This window comes from Pelodiscus sinensis, chromosome 4 (genome assembly GCF_052426305.1).
Source record: "Pelodiscus sinensis isolate ZL-2025 chromosome 4, ASM5242630v1, whole genome shotgun sequence".
Taxonomy (NCBI): domain Eukaryota; kingdom Metazoa; phylum Chordata; order Testudines; family Trionychidae; genus Pelodiscus; species Pelodiscus sinensis.
This window is the reverse complement of record NC_143055.1, coordinates 12,888,379-12,905,443: the sequence shown is the minus strand read 5'-3', so window position 1 is coordinate 12,905,443 and position 17,065 is coordinate 12,888,379. Positions and strand designations below refer to the sequence as shown.

The window sequence follows — 17,065 nt, the reverse complement described above, 5'->3', positions numbered from 1 at the left end:
CATTGCAGAGCACAATTATTTATTCAGGCAAACATGCCCCCAAATCAGCTACTGCGGTGGGGACGGGGAGATGTCTGTTGGACAAACTGTCTCTAGGAGCAAACTTTCTGGCAGGACAGCATACTTCACTGTAGTGATGGCACCGGGTGGTGCTGTTGCATAGCTCTTCAAGCAACTGTTCAGTTTTGGGAAGACATGGAGCGATGCTTCCTGGGGTAACCTGTGAGGACAAGAAGCTGTGAGAATAGCAGAATGGTTTGTTCTTTCTCTTGGCCTCTCATTAGAATAAATTCTCCAGGCAAACTTGCTTCCTAGGATAAGGGCATTAGTATTAAAATGAGAATGCTGAAAGGGGGTTTGCTTGCCTCCTGTTTGAGGTCACCTGTTTCAGGACTGGCGTCGATCTGTAAAGAAAACAAGTTATTTGTAGTATTCTGAGACTCTGCATCACTGATTTCTCCTGTACTGAGAAGTTTTCCTATCATTCCTGGATATCTGCTGCTGCTTGGCAGTGGGACACTGGTTTTGACAGAGACAACACAACAGGCTTATAAAAAAGTCAGAAGTGGGAGCAGGGGACTCTGCCTCATGTTGACTGTATGATCAAAATACTGCCTGAAATCGAAGGTAGCAGTTCCACTGTGTATAGGCAGCAGCTGTTCCACTGAAAGGAACAGAGTGGGGAAGTTTTTGTCTGGGTCTGTATCACAGAGGGCTTCTTTGCTACCTGTTCCCTCTACAAGAACTTCAGTTCCTCCCAATTGAGGCCATTAACTGCATCAGCGACATTTTATGTATTTGAGATATGATCCAGACCCTTTGCTAGTGTGTATCAGCATAACTCTAGAGGAGTCACAGTCTTTGAGAAGGGCAATGCTATTTTGATATACATCAGCCGGAGATCTGGCTAGCAGCATTTTTTATCACTATGAGATAATCATAACATCAATTACCCCAACACAAAAATTCCATGAAAATGGACAAAGGTGACACAGAAATACTGAAGAACATTGAGAAAAGGTACTTAGGTATGATTTTTAGGAGCGTTCCTCCGCCGAAAATGAAGGGGTAAATCTTATACTCTTGACAGTAATAGCTTGCCTCATCTTCGCCTCGGGTATTGGAGATACTGAGTGTGTAGTTAATGCCCAACTTCCTGCCACTGAACCGGTCTGGGACCCCAGAGACGCGGGTGTGAGACGCATAGATCAGGAGTTTCGGTGCTTCCCCTGGTTTCTGTTGGTACCAGGCGATCCGTCCGTCTGCACTGAAGCCAGCTGTGCAGATGATGGTGACACTGTCCCCAGGAGACACTGCCAAGTATTCTGGCGTCTGAATCATCACAGTCTGCCCCCTGCTGCCTGCGTGGGTGGGACAAGAGAAACACAAAGAACATGGCGTCAGTCAGAGGAAATAATGGGGCACAAATCAAAGCGAATCTCCTCAGTATTCTTCGTTTGACCCTCTAAGTTACAGCCCAGGCCCGTGGGGGGCTAGGGAAGGGGAGTTGGCCGTACAGAAGTAGCTGTGAGAAACTTAAGCGTGGGGAGGTGCATGGAGTCTAAGGGCAGAGAGTGAGGATGTGCGGAGGGTGCAGGAGTTAGGGCTGGGGACAGGAATGCAAGAGTCAAGGTTGGGATATTGGAGATGCTCAGGCAGGGGGTGGGTGCAGGAGTTCTGGGGATGTAAAAGTCAAGGTGGGAGTATATGAGGAGGAGGCTCAGGGCAGGCGACGGGGTGGGTCGGCGATGACATTTCAGGTGTAAGAGAGGGGCTACAGCTGCATTTTTCTGCTTGCTGAGGAGGAAGCGAGGGAGAGATCACAGCCTGTGCCCACCCTCCCGGTGGCAGCTGGCAGCCAGAGCAGGCTGTGAACTTTGCCTCACTCCCTAGTTGTCAAAAAGAAAAAACCTTCAGTGACTGGGGTAAGTTGTGGCTGCAACTCCCCTTCTTCCCTTTCTTCCCCCTCCCTCGACATGGTGGCCCTGTCTCAGAGTGCAGCTAGTGCAGGGGGGATGGTGAGGCCTCCAGCTGTGCCCCTGGCTTGCTCCCGGTCTGGAACAAGGGCAAGGCCTTCAGGATCTTCCCCTGCATCTGGTTAGGAGGGCAGAGTGGTTGGGAGGAAGGACTCCAGCAGTCCCATTCCAGCCTGCAGCTGCTCTTAGGGTGGGGTGAAGTCTCCAGCATCCCCCCAATCCGGCCTTCAACTGGTCCAGGGGAGGTGAGACTCCGGGGGGCACTAGGGTATTCTTTCCAACCCCCAAGGTTGGTCCTGGGGTCCAGGGCAACTGTGGAGTGAGGGCTCCCTGCCTGTCTGGCACTGTTCGGCCTAGGGGGGCTAGTGACCAGCCACGTGTAGCCCCATCTGCGGCTGGCCAGTCACCTGCTGATGTCTCTCTGCAGTATAACATGGCTGGGCTCTGTGGTCATCCTGCTGTAAAGCATTTCTCCGACCAGCCCCCTCCCTTTCCACATTAGGAAAAACAATCCATTCCAAGCACATCCCATTTTCCTGGCACGCCCAAACCCAGACTCGGCTCTACGTTAGGCTAGGAGGCAGCCACGCACGAAATTTGGTGGCCTTCGATTTTACCATTTAGGAGATGTTCTTGGAGAAACAGACTGAGACAGATCCACAAAATCATTAACATATTTGTACGCAAAGAATCTCAGCTGTGCTGGCCCTTATAAATAGTGACCTGATCTTACCATGTGTTCATTTAATTTCAGTAAAAAGAACCAGCCCATGACAATCCCCTGTGTCTAGGTAACGCCAGAGGAGTGCAAATGATCTGAGGAAGCAAAGCATAACGAGCCACATCCCTGGTAGGGGAGACTGGCCAAGTGCCACTGACATTGATTCAGACCAGCTGCAGTTTTAATCCTCCTTATCCGTCCTCTTGGCTTCATTTTGGATTATTTCTCTTTCGTTAGGCTTACCTGCGATGCAGAGTGCAGCCAGCAAGGTGAGAAGGGCCCGTGTGCTCATCCTACTGCTCCTTTCACTGTCTGACTGCTGAGCGGAGTCTGGGGGTTGAAATAGAGCAGAGAAATCCCATGCGGCGGGGATAGCAAATGCAACGCACCTGTTCTGTGCAAACTGACACGTGAGGCCAATGGCGTGCCAAAGGATGACATGCCCATGTGTTCCAGAGGGAGTGAACACAACAGGTAATCATCAAGTGATCCCTCTCCTGTCATCCGTTTCTAGCCTCTCACGAACATAGTCTAAGGACACCGTTCCTACCCATCCTGGCTAATAGCCACTGATGGACCTACTCTCCAGGAATGTATCTAGGTCTTTCTTGAAGACTGTTAAAGTCGTGGTCTTCGCCATCTCCTTTGGAGAGGAGATCCAGAGGTTGACTCTGCACTGAATGAAGAAATACTTCCTTTTGTTTGTTTTTACAAGTGTTCGCTATTAATTCCATTTGGTGAACCCTAGTTCTTATGTTATGGGAACAAGTAAATAACTTTCGCTTATTCCACACCAGTCATGATTTTATAAGACCTCTATCATATCTCTCCTTATTCTCCTCTGTTCTAAGATGAAAAGTCCCAGTTTTTAATCTCTTTTCATATGGCACCTGTTCTCAAACTCCTAATAATTTTGGTTGCCCTTTTCTGAACCTTTTCCAGAGTCAATGTCTCTTTTGAGATGAGGCGACCACATTTGTATGCAATATTCAAGATGTGGGTGTCCCATGGTTTAATTAGGCAAGAAGATAGTCTCTGTCTTAACCTCTGTCCCTTTGTTAATGATTCTTAACATTCTGTTGGCTTTTTTGACTGCTGCTGTACATTGAGTGGATGTTTTCAGAGAACTATCCACAATGACTCCAAGATCTCTCTCTCTCTCTCTCTCTCTCTCTCTCTCTCTCTCGTAGTTGTAGCTAAATTAGTTCCCATCATATTGTATGTATAGTTGGGATTATTTTTCCAGTGTGCATTACTTTATATTTATCAATATTAAATTTCACTTGCTGTTTTGTTGCCCAATCAGTTTGGTGGGACCAGTCAGGTCCTGAGGGTGCTGGATCAGGGTTGTACAACCTGTAGCTGCTGTGATTACTTTCCATATGAGAAATTGTAAGATACTGAATTGGCTCTGTATGTGTGTGCGTGCGCACAGGGAGGGAGGGAACCAGAGAAGGTGTCTGGTTGCTATTGAAGTCAGGGTGGGGACTCCCATCCCTTGCTGGTAGGTGGATGTTGAGATCATTAATACTCCTCCCACCCTAAACAATCCAATTTCAACACAAGGTAAACATCAGGAGCCTGAACCAGTTGTGTACAACATCTGCCATGACAGGGAGGAATCTGACTGTCACTTAGCAATGTGGACTCAACGGCTATAGAAGCAGTCAGCGATAACAGTGGTGAGTCCCATTTCAACATAAAAGTGAGGGAGTTGCCACAAGTTGCCCTCGTGTATTACGTTAGTGCCTCATCCCTGTTGATGAAGATTTTGGATGGGATAGGGATTTTCATACCTAGACTACATCTGCATATTTCACATCTAAGTTACTCCCACCCCCGCACCTCTTCCTCCCCACCCCCCGCCGCTCTGAGGCTGTTTAAAAGTTGTCTGTGACTCGTTACACCTTGTTGACCAGTGTCTGGCCAGTCAGACGTGTCAAGATGATCTCTCAGATTCAGCTCATCTGGCTCTTGGAGCTCTGGGTCCTGGGTAAGGATTAAACCAACAGGTCCACTGTGAGGGTCCACTGAGAGAAAGAGAGAAAGAGAGAACAAACGAACTGAGGTGGAAGGGTCTTTGATACACCTGCCTAAAGCTGACCATTCGCACAATAGCCAGGCCTCACTAAGGAAAACACACAATCCAGTCTCATGTGACCTACCAGATATCAGAATCCCTGGCAGTGTCTCCTGGTATCAGCAGAAATCAGGACAAGCTCCTAAACTCCTTAGTAATTATGCCACTACCCTGCCCTCTGGGGTCCCAGCCCGGTTCAGTGGCAGCAGATCAGGAAGCGATTATGCCCTCACTATCAGCAGGGTGGAAGCAAATGATGCTGGAAATTATTATTGTCAACAAGGCAAAAGCTCTCCTCTCACAGTGATACAGACCAGTACAAAAACCTCCCTGTGCTGTGCAGTTCAGTGTCACGGCTGCTTCCTCTCCAGTCACCATCTCACTGGAATGGCTAATGTGAGGTTTGATCGGCCTTCCTGCAGCTACAGCTTTGTCCTCAGGTACAAAGCAAGGGATTTCCCCAAACAGCCCCCCTCATCCTCCGGAGACAGTCTAAGGGGTAGCCATATTAGTAGGTCACCTAAAAGAAACAAAAGGAGTATTCCTGTGGCACCTTAGAGGCTAAAACAATAAATACATAGCATCGTGAGCTCTTGTGGGCAAAGCCCATGTCTTCAGATGAGTGGAGCAAAAAGGACAGAAACCCCAAATTGAAAGTAGGGAGAGGAGGATACAAACAGTTCTTTCCAATGATACTGCCTGTGCTAAATGAAGCTTGGGAGAGTGAGCATTTCAGAACTAAAACGTCCTGGGAATGTATAGGCAGCATGACCACGTGAGGAAGAAGAACTAAGGACTGATTCAAAGCTTCTCCATTTTTAATGAGCAGTGTCTCTTTCAACCAAGCCAACATTTTCATGTCCCTTTTTTATTTTGCTCTATTTTCCTCCACAGAATTCTTTCTCTGAATGTTCATAGGGCACGAAGGGATCTCGAAAGGCCACCTACTGCAGCCGTCTGTGCTGAGACAGGCCCAAGGTCCCAGTAAATCTAGCAAAAGCGACGAGGAGTCCTGTGGCACCTTATAGACTAACTGAAGTGTAGGAGCATAAGCTTTCGTGGGCAAAGACCCACTTCGTCAGATGCATGTAGTGGAAATTTCCAGAAGCAGGAATAAATATGCAGGCCAGGATCAGGCTGGAGATGACCAGGTGGATCCAATCAAGGAGGATGAGGCCCACTTCTAGCAGCTGATCTGGAGGTGTGAATTCCAAGAGAATAGAAGCTGCTTTTGTAGTTAGCAAGCCATTCACAGTCTTTGTTTAATCCAGAGTTGATTGTGTCAAACTTAAAGATGAACTGTAGCTCAGCAGTTTCTCTTTGAAGTCTGGTCCTGAAGTTTTTTTGCTGCAGGATGGCTACTTTTAGATCTGCAATTGTGTGTCCAGGAAGATTGAAGTGTTCCCCTACAGGTTTTTGTATGTTGCCATTCCTAATATCAGATTTGTGTCCATTGATTCTTTTACGTAGGGACTGTCCTGTTTGGCCGATGTATATAGCAGTGGGGCATTGTTGGCACATGATGGCATATATTACGTTGGTGGATGTGCAGGAGAATGTACCAGTGACAGTATGGCTGATCTGGTTAGGTCCTGTGATGGTGTTGCTGGTGTATATATGTGGGCAGAGTTGGCACCGAGGTTTGTTGCAAGGATTGGTTCCTGAGTTCGAGTTATTATGGTGCGGTGTGTAGTTGCTGGTGAGAATATGCTTCAGGTTGGCGGGTTGTCTGTGGGCAAGGACCGGCCTACCTCCCAAGGCCTGTGAGAGCGAGGGATCATTGTCCAGGATGGGCTTAAGATCACTAATGATGCGTTGGAGAGGTTTTAGCTGGGGACTATAGGTGATGGCCAGTGGTGTTCTGTTGGTTTCTTTCTTGGGCTTGTCCCGTAGCAGGAGGCTTCTGGGTACACGTCTGGCTCTGTCAATCTGTCTCCTCACTTCCTCGTGTGGGTATCGCAGTTTACAGAATGCTTGTTGAAGGTCTTGTAGGTGTAGGTCTCTGTCTGAGGGGTTGGAGCATATGCGGTTGTACCTCAGTGCTTGGCTGTAAACAATGGATCGTGTGGTGTGTCCGGGATGGAAACTGGAGGCATGCAGGTAAGTATAGCGGTCGGTAGGTTAAATCTAGAACATTCTGAAAGGCATTTGGCGAACCTGTTCTTCAAAAGCTGCTCTGTTGCTTGTGTCTCCTTATTAGGTTTTCTTCTTACTCTCTCTTGCTGTAGATTAAACCCATTATATTCTTGTCCTACCCTTTGTGGCTCTAGAGAAATGTGGATAACTGTTCTCTGCAACAGCACTGAACATGTCTAAAATAAATTAGGTCTTTGGGAGAAGAAAAATCAGACTCTTTTCATTTTCTAAATGTTTCACAGAAACAAAGCCTCTTTTGTCAGTCAGTCCTAGGCCTGAGTTCTGCAGTTGCCGCCAGGACCTAGAAGAGCCGTACTGGCTGAGTTCAGCTCCTAGAAAAGAAAGTAGTGGCCTACTGTGGTGGACTAGTGTCATGAAGAGGTCAAGCTGCACAAGATGCACCTCTGTAGTCCAGCACCCTGGGGACCCGACCAGTCCTGAAAGGAGGGAATTTGCCAGACTAGGGAGGTCTCCTGCCACAGATGTCCTAGGCACCCACCATCTCTGCTTCCGACCCCTGTCCACCTTCTCTACCTTTAGCCGGCTGTGCTGCTAGACCCCCTTGCCCAAGCTGGCTAGACCGTTGCCACTAGGCTCCTGGCCCCGCTGTTGGTCTCCCTGTGCTACCTGTGCTCTGCCACAGAGTTCCTCACACAGCCTGAGCCCCTGCCGTGGGGCTTCCTATGCCACCTAACCAGCCCCCCTCCTCCATCCCAAGCCTCTCAAGTCACTACTGGGCTGCCTGCCCCTGGGCTCTCTGGTCCTGGAATATCCATGGTCCTGCTGTACTTCAGATCTTGCTGGACCAGAGAGCCCTGGTTTAGGGAGTTACAGCCTGTACAAGGAGCTAACTATTCACTCCTCTTGCCAGAGAGAAGGATGCAGCAGTAAGTGCCCTTTGACAGATGGGAGGGAGTTTAAGGAAAACATCAGACTGTTCCCCGAATCCCAAGCTGGAAAAATAGCATTTACACCTTGCTAGGTGAGTGGCTAGAAGGACCCCTTCTGTCAAAATAGCCCCGTGGTTCTCCATCTTCTGGGGCTTGGGAGCATCTTTGTTAAGACCCATTCGAAAAGTGTCAAATTTTAGCATAAATGACAGTTCAGAGGCTTCTCTCTGAAGTCTTGTATTAATGTCTCTTTGAAGCAGCATGCAGGTAGTTAGGTCTTTGAGACAATGCCCAGTCTGGTTGAAATGGCAAGAAACTGTTTTTTCTTTGTGAAACTGTCTGATGTCTGTTTTATGTGAATTGATTCTTTGGCGAAGTGTCTGACGTTTGTGCAATATACGTAGCAGATGGACTCTGTTGGCACATGTTGGCATAAATTATATTTCTGGATGAGCAGAAATATGTGTTCTTGATCTTATAACTGAAATGGTTAGGTCCAATGATGGCGTCAGCAGAGTGAATATGTGGACAAAGCTGGCAACGGGGTTTGTTGCAAGCGAGACTTCGAGGGTTGGTATTAGTGTGGTATGTCTTCTGGTTGTTGGTAAGAATCATCCTGAGGTTAGGTGGTTGTCTATAGGAGACTATGGGTCTGTCTCCCAGAGCCTCTTGGAGAGTAGTATCCTGTTCCAGTATAGGTTGTAGTTTATTGATAATGTGTTGGAGGGTTTTAAGTTGGGCTATAGGTGATGACAAGTGGTGTTTTATTGTTGGTTTTCTTGGGTCTGTCTTGAAGTAGATGGTTTCTGGGTATTCGTCTGGCTCTTTGAATTTGTTTTTTTATTTCTCTGGGTGGGTAATTAAGGTTTATAAATGCTTGGTAGAGATGCTGAAGTTTCTGGTCTCTGTCAGTGGGATTAGAGCAGATGCGGTTGTATCAAAGGGCTTGGCTATAGACAATGGATTGTATGGTACATTCTGGATGGGAGCTGGAGGTATGTAGGTAACTGTATGAGTCAGTGTATCATCTTTATGATCTGGACCCATGGCCAAGAAACACTGGAGACATTCCACAGAGACTTTAACAACCTACACCTCACCATCAATCTCAGCCTGGACCATTCTATACAAGAGATCCATTTCCTGGACACCACAGTACAAATCACCAATGGTAAATTAGATACCACTCTCTACAGAAAACCCACTGACTCATACAGTTACCTACATGCCTCCCACTACTATCCAGAACACACCATACGATCCATCGGGGATTTGGCTTCCCCCCGAAGCTTCTGTATTTGTATTGTCAGGGCAGGTGTTACTAGGTGGCATTGTTACATAGAATCTTTCAAGTGTTTTTTGTTTTTTCCTTCGTGAGAGCAAATATTCAGTTTTAGGAAGATCTGCTGTATGACTGCTTTGGTGATGTAGAGTTCTGAGGAAAGGTCCTGAGAGCAGTAGAAGAATGTGCTTTGTCTCATCTGATTTGAGTAAATTCTTAAGGTGGGTTTGCTTTCTGGGATACGGGTATTTTTCTTGGGATGAGATTCCTGAAAGAAGGATTAGACTGCATGCTCTCTTTGGTCATCTCTGTTCCAGCTGTGGGATTTACATGCGAATAAAAGACATTGTTTAGTCTCCTAAGACTCCACATTGCTGAATGTTTCCCCCCATTTATAGAGAAAAATGCAAGCAAGAATGCTCCAGTCGGACGGTGTGAGTAAACTCGCTCCCCTTCACCTGGCCTTGGCTGTGTCCCTTGTAGCCTTGTTAGTCTATGGGTTAATCCAGCTCTTTAGGGGAAACAGGCTGTGCAAACCCAAAGGAATTCTAGCCCTTAGCATCCTCTTTATTGCTGTCTTATAAGCTTTGTCTTTGTTCCTGCTTCCTTAGGCTGTACCTTTAGCTTGTAAGATCTCAGTGCTTGACTGCTCTCTACAGGGATGTGGATGCTGACAGCACAGTTGTGCGGAGCTCAGTGGAAAGAGACCCCAGCCAAGCAACCAGGGCCTCCAATAGTCACCATGAGCTTGGGTAAAAGCAAATGAATCCACTGCTCTCAGGCTCTGCTCCCATCTGCCCTGAGACAAAGGAGAAAATGTGTGTTTGCATTTTCCCATCTGTGCCCACTTGTAAACCTGGTGACTGTCCAGTTGCTCCCTCAAAGGCTCCATGTTGCTGCAACTGTCCCGCTGTCTGAGGAAAACTAGACACAGCCAGTGGCCCCCGTCTGTGTTGTTCCATGTCTCTAGCAGACTGGGGGGGCACAAGAGAGTAGCACAAGTTGTTCCTTTGTTCCCAAAGGTGAGCTTAATGCCCCTTCCACTAGTCTAGGCTCTGCTAGCTCTAGAATTCTAGAATGTGGTCCAGCCTCTCCAACAAAGCGCTGGGAGGACTGTACCCACTTGAATCCTGAAAGACTCAGAGTTGGGACAAATAGGAATAATTTTGGAGAATTGCGGAGCACAATTATTTATTCAGGAAGAAACACCCCCAAATCTGCCGCTGCTGGAAGAGGGTGGGGAGAAGAGGGGTGGAACGGGATGGAGAGGAAGTCTGTTGAATAAACTGTCTCTAGCAGCAAACTTTCAGAGAGGACAGCGTACTTCACTGTAGTGATGGCACGGGGTAGTGCTGTTGCACAGCTGTTCAGATTTGGGAAGACATGGAGTGATGCACCCTGAGGTAACTTTTGAGGAAAAGAAACTGTGAGAATAGCAGAAAGTTTGTTCTTTGTGTTGGCCTCTCATTAGGGTAAATTCTCCAGGCAGACTTGCTTCCTAGGATAAGGGCATTGGTATTAAGATGAGAATGCTGAACGGGGTTTGCTTGCCTCCTGTTTGTGGTCACCTGTTTCAGGACTGGTGTCGATCTGTAAAGAAAACCAGTTATTTGTAGTATTCTTAGACTCTGCATCACTGATTTCTCCTGTACTGAGATGTTTTCCTATCATTCCTGGATATCTGCTGCTGCTTGGCAGTGGGACACTGGTTTTGATAGAGAAAACACAACAGTCTTATGAAAAAGACAGAAGTGGGAACAGGAGACTCTGCCTGATGTTGAATGTAGGATCAAAATGCTGTTTGAAATCTAGGGTAGCAGTTCCACTGTGTATAGGGAGCAGCTGCTACCCTGAAAGGAACTGAGTGGGGAAGTTTTCGTACGGGTCTGTATCACTGCGAGAGGCGAGTTGTGATACTGCTGACAGTAATAATCTCCAGCATCTTCAGATTCAATCCTGCTGATGGTGAGGGTGTAATCAGTGCCAGAGCCACTGCCACTGAACAGGGCTGGGACCCTGGATTGCAGGGTAGAAGCAAGATATATAAGGCGTTTGTCCTGATTTCTGTTGGTACCAGGCTAGGCGGTTATCGGCACCAGTGGTGAGGCTGGAACTGGCTTTACAGCGGATAGTGACTGTGTCTCCAGGAGACACTGCCAGGGATTCTGGAGTCTGAGTCAGCACAATCTGCCCTCTGGAGCCTGAATTAACAAACAGAACATTAAATTAGTAGATTCAGGTATAATCTCTCTCTCTCAAATACATGTAGTATAAATATTGATAATTGATAATACAGTTAACCAAAATGCACACTATTTTGTGTGTTTAAATATTCCTGTGTCTTTCTATGCCAGTGATATAACTCATCTTTTTCCATGGCTCATTGTAACTTAAGTGATCCAATTCAAACAAATTGATTCTTACCCTGGATCCAGAGCACGAGCAGCCAAATGAGCTGAGCCTGGGAGGTCATCTTGCTACGTCTGACTGGTCTGATGCTGATCAACAACCTGCAACGCGTGTGATGGAATATTTATAACGGCTCAGAGCCGCAGAGGATAGTTGCTTGGGTGTGAAATATGCAAATTGCCTGGTTTACAGACTTGCGCTTAGAGAGAAGAAATGGGGCTGTGAGTTGAGCAAGTGCATCAAGACAGCTTTGCAGACAACAGCCTGTTGTCCAGGATGACTGGGAATAAAATTTCTCAGTGTTTCAATGCTGTGATACTGGCTAGTATCACAGTTACACTGGGGATCTCCTTACAGCAATACGAACGGTCGGCGCTCTCTCTGACAGAGCAACCATACTGGCGGGTGAGGGGATCTTCAGGCAGAGATCTTGAATGAGAAGGGGTAAGTCCTGATTAGCTGTATTTGTGCCATCGCTGCACTTGCTGGTCTACACCAGGACAGCAACAGTGGTGCAGCTGCACTGATTCCTGTTCGCCAGTTCCTGAATCTGGCCTTCTCCGTGTGGAAACAAACCCTTCACACAAATGCCTTAGTCTGGAAACGGAATCGGGGGTGGCTGCTCAAAGTAGCAAGGAGAGGCCCGTGAGATCAAAGCATCGAGTTTGGACTCCTAAAGCAGAGGCTTAGTACATGGAGTTGGAGAAGCGAGTTGGATGCCTAGTGGCCTTTGTGGCCCCTTACGAGTTCACAATAAAGGGCCAGATCCCTAGCTGGTGTAAATTGTCGTATTGCTACTGCCAGCTGCGTAATATCCGCCTCATAAGTCAACATTAAAGGGCAGGGGAAGGTTTGTCTGGACAGTGAGGTATTATGTAAAACATTGTCATTGGTTGCTTTGTGCTTCTATGGAGTGATACCATCCAATTTAGCATGAGCGCGTAATGAAATGCTCCCACCTGCACAGGGAATCTATGTCCCAGCATGTGGGGGGTGTTTGCAGAAGGACCCAGGGAAGGGCAGGAGAAGTGTGATGATTTGCTCTAACCACAAGGTCCAGTCCTCTCGGCTGTGCTTTCAGCGGATATGCGTAAGGGCAATGGAGGCTGCAGTAGTTAAACACCCACACAGAACAGTAGCCGGCTGAGTTGGCAACACGGGAAATGTAAGGGACCATTTTTAGCACCCTTCTGCCCCACTCCTCCTCTTATTGTTGTAATCATTATTAATGATAAAGCAGAACCCACCTATGTTCACCAGGAGTATTTCTTGCTGCTTTCTGCAGCACCCTGCAACTTGATCTTGTTGTACAGGTTGAAACGCTCTAATCTGGCACTCTCTGGTCCAGTAACACCTGTGGCCCGGCATGATTGTAGTTAACTGGAAGTCCACTTAGAATGGGCATAGCCAACTTTCCCATGGTCCCATAAAGTGTGTTTCAGCCACCAGGCCTGACTCTGTGTTCTATGATGCTGTTTAACTCTAATTTATCCCTTAATGTCTTCTAAGAGCCAGTGCTGCCCAGAGGATTCAGGGTGCCTGAGACAAATTAATTTCAGGGGCCCCTTCCATAAAAAAAATTCTCAGACCTCAGACTTCAGACATTCTCGTGGGGGGCAAATTGCTTCTGGGAACAGGCTTAAGGACATGCACCACATAGTGTGGAAAGGGATCTCACTGCTTTGATGCTTGTATGGAGGAGGGTGGGAGGGAGAAGGCAGTCTGCTGGTTCTGCTTCCACGAGTAATTTCTAGAGACTTTCTATGGCAGTTGCCATTTCTCAGCTGCTGTGTTGGACTTGTATTGCAATGTTAGTGGGAGATTGGAACCAGACTGTAAGAGCAAATACAATTCTGTATTTTAAAGGAAGCTGTTGAGCATGTGTTAATAGAGCACCTTGTAAATTCTGGCTGGTTGTTGCTATTTTGAGGGACCTGTAGAAATGACCACAAGGAGTAGAAGACAATGGGGTGAGGCGCCTGAAAGTGAGAGACACTTCACCACTCTGAGACTACAGCTGTTGGTGTGATACTTTGCCTGGCTGCAGGAAAACAGCTGTTACTAAGAGGAACAGAAACAGAAGGCATCAGGGAGGTTTTTGTACTGGTCTGTATCACTGTGAGAGGTAAGTTATTGCCTTGTTGGCAATAATAATTGGCAGCATCATCAGGTTCTACCCGGCTGATGGTGAATGTGAAGTCAGTGCCAGATCCACTGCCGCTGAACCGGTCTGGGATCCCAGAGGGACGGGTGGAGGCGCTGTGGATGAGGAGTTTAGGAGCTTGTCCTGGTTTCTGTTGGTACCAGGCCATCCAGCTGCCAACACTGGAACTGGCTTTGCAGCGGATAGTGACTGTGTCTCCAGGAGACACTGCCAGGAATTCTGGAGTCTGAGTCATCACAACCTGTCCTTTGGCATCTGGATAAGAGGAATTTCAAATTAACAACAATTAACAAGGACAACAAAATGGAATCTGCAAATCTCTAGTAACTAAACTTCGTGGAGACAACCTAGTTACATTCAGGCCTGTTCCAAATGGAACGTTATCTCGCTGTGAGTTTATGGAAGGAAGAAGTAATGTGGATTTGCAGAAATTTATGATGATTAAATCATGAGTGAGAGATCGTGTTAATCTCCTCTGATGATGATCTTACCCTGAATGCAGAGAACAAGGAGCCAGATCAGATGATTCTGTGAAATCATAATTGTCTCTCTAGTCTGACAGACACTGAGAATCTAAGGTATAGCGTCGAAGAAATAAACTTTATAGCTGCTGTGCATTGCAAGGAAATGATGCTTAGGCAGAAATATGCAAAGCAGCTTCTCCATGTAAATGTGCATTTGCTGTGCCCCCTTGCTGAGAGTACAGAGAAAGGGCCGCATATAGACTTTGGTCTGAGAATACAGCTCCTATGGATGGAACTGGGTATTGTCTGCATGGAGCTAGATATGGCTCCTGTTATCAATACAGGCTTTAATGCAATGACCAGTGTGGATGTCTGCATCACTGGTTACTCTGAGCCAGAATCTGAGAAGCTTCCTTTGAATTATATTGTACTTTGTGAGTCTTCTGTGGGTATCAGTGGTACAGTAGAACCTCAGAGTTACAAACACCGGAGTCATGAACTGAGCAGTCGACCACACACCTGGGAAGGCCAGTCACAGGGACTTGACACAGCACCCAGGTTCACAGCCTCAGTGCATCCAAAACTCCAGATTAATCCATTTTATTCTGCATAAAAGATTAATAAACAGGAAGCGCGTAAGTGATTTACTCCTTTTATCAATGAAAGAGGGGGATGAACAGCTGGTCTCCCCCACTTTGTAACTCTCTGCAGTCTGCTGTAGCCCTCAACTTAATGCCCCATGTAGTTGCTAACTCCCCACTAGCAGGAAGGACACAACTTCTCATGCAGCCTGCCACTGTTGTCATGCCGTGTGCACCAGCCTGAGCGCTGCTGTAGAGTGAAGTGAGTCCTTCCCTCCAGGGTTCAGCCCTGTTCCCTCTCCAGCCTGCCCAGCCCTCAGGATACCAGCGCTGCTCCTCCAACATGGCAGCTCTGCCACTGACAAATGAGTCCATCTTGAAGTACGCAGACGCAATCTGAGGCGCCAGTAAGAGTGATGTTGGGAGGCTGAAGGAGGGAGTGCAATAATTTAAAGTAGTAGGGAAATCACGTTGTTTAGCTGATGTAAAAATTCTAGGCAAGAAAATGTTAGTCAGTGTAGCCTGTTTGTGAAGTTACTGTCGATGTGTGCATTATTGCTCTGGTGCTGGTTAGTGTTACTGTTTCACTGGAGACCTTATTGCAGAGATATAAATGGTTGGAGCTCTCTGACAGAACTATACTGGCGGATGAGGGGATCTTCAAGCAGAGATGATCCTGAATGAGCAGGGGTGAATCCGATTAGCTGTACCTGTGTCATCGCTGGCAGTCTGCAGGAACTTGCTGCCCTTGTCGGTCAGATCCAGTTTGCAAGACTTGGGTCCCCACCCAGTGGGAAGCTGGCAACCTGGTAGGGGTGGCCGTGGGGCTGGAGCACCTACATGGACTCCCTGCTGCAGGGGATGGCAGGGCTAGGACTCAAGCCATGGCCCATCTGCCAGGCAGCCACGGCCCAGTAGTGGGCCACTGACCACACTTTGAGAACTGTTTGCTAGTTACTGTTGCCTTTCACTTCAAACCCTGCCAGTTTTTAAAGGATTTTTCAGTTTTTTTTCCTTCAGTCACTATAAATATCCTTAGTAGGGACATCCCCCACCCCCCACCATTGTCTCCACAGCTTACCAGTGCCTTTCATGGCCCATTGTTGTGGCTTGTACAGTAGTTGGTTACTTACATCTATAAATTGGTGTAAATGAAAGGCTTTTAAATATCCCGGGCTTCATTTGCATGTTCCCGGGCGCCGTCATTTTTAAATCTCCCGTAGTCTGAACTCCGTGCCCGGAGCTACACGCAGCATGGAATAGGTTATTCGAATTAAAGATCCTAATTCGAACTACCGTTACTCCTCATTCCACGAGGAGTAATGGTAGTTCGAATTAGGATCTTTAATTCGAACTACCTATTCGTGCCTGCGGCTACACGCGGCACCGGAGTTCAGACTAAGGGGGATTAAAAATGGCGGCGCCCGGGAACATGCAAATGAACCCTGGGATATATAAATCTCGGGCTTCATTTGCAATTCCGCTTGCCCTCATTATCCTACCTAGCTCGAATGAGCAAGCTAGTGTAGATGTACCCTGAGATTCAAATCCCTGGGAGAGTCTAGCCCCGCATGGTGGATGTTGAAGCATAGGCACAAGGTTGGACAGCTGGAGGTCAGAATTCTTATCCAACCTGTTCCACTGATTCCCATGAGGCATTGATCAAGACAGGAGTTTCTTCCTTTCCCCCAGTTGTTCCTATAGAATGGGATGCTAGCCCAAAACCAGGAAGGGCCCTGGGAAGGTTTGTCTGAGCAGTGCTGCGTCTAAATAAAACACTGTCATTGGTTGCTTTCACTGTGGAGTGATACAGTGAAACTTAACAAGAGCAGGTAATGAAATGCTCCCACCTGCACAGGGAATCTATGTCCCAGCATGTGAGGGCTGTTTGCAAAAGGACCCAGGAAAGGGTGGGAGAAGTGTGATGATTCGCTTTTAGAACAAGTTCCAGTCCTCTCTCTTGTGCCTTCAGTGGGGATACACATGGGCAATGGAGGCTGCAGTCATTTTTATGAAGAAACTGACTTGACAATTAAAGACCTGCACCGAACAGTAACATCCTGAGTTAGCAACACTGTAAAAATAAGGGAGTATTTTTAGTACCCCTGTACCCCACTCTTCCTCCTCCTCCTGAGATCATTGTTATCATCAATAAAAATAAGCAGAACCCACCTATGTTCAGCAGGAGTATTTCTTGCTGCTTTTTGCAGCACTCAGCTATTACTGATATTCTTGTACAAGTTGAACCTCTCTAATCCGGCACTCTCTGAACCAGCAACTTCCATGGCCCAGCATGACTATAGTAAGCTAGAAGTCCACTTAGAATGGGCATAGCCAAGTTTCCCACAGTCCCAAAAAGGTT

At 47.2% G+C, this 17,065-nt stretch overlaps 1 gene segment (V, D, J or C); it reads right to left on the bottom strand.

Annotated features, from left to right (window-relative positions):
• LOC102457694 (Ig kappa chain V region Mem5-like) overlaps nucleotides 1–14,230 on the bottom strand; it is a 48,212-nt gene extending 33,982 nt beyond the window's left edge. The window contains 2 exon segments of the V gene segment in view: nucleotides 13,616–13,913; nucleotides 14,150–14,230. Coding sequence covers nucleotides 13,616–13,913; nucleotides 14,150–14,198 — 347 coding nt within the window.
• Nucleotides 14,231–17,065: the final 2,835 nt, after the last annotated feature.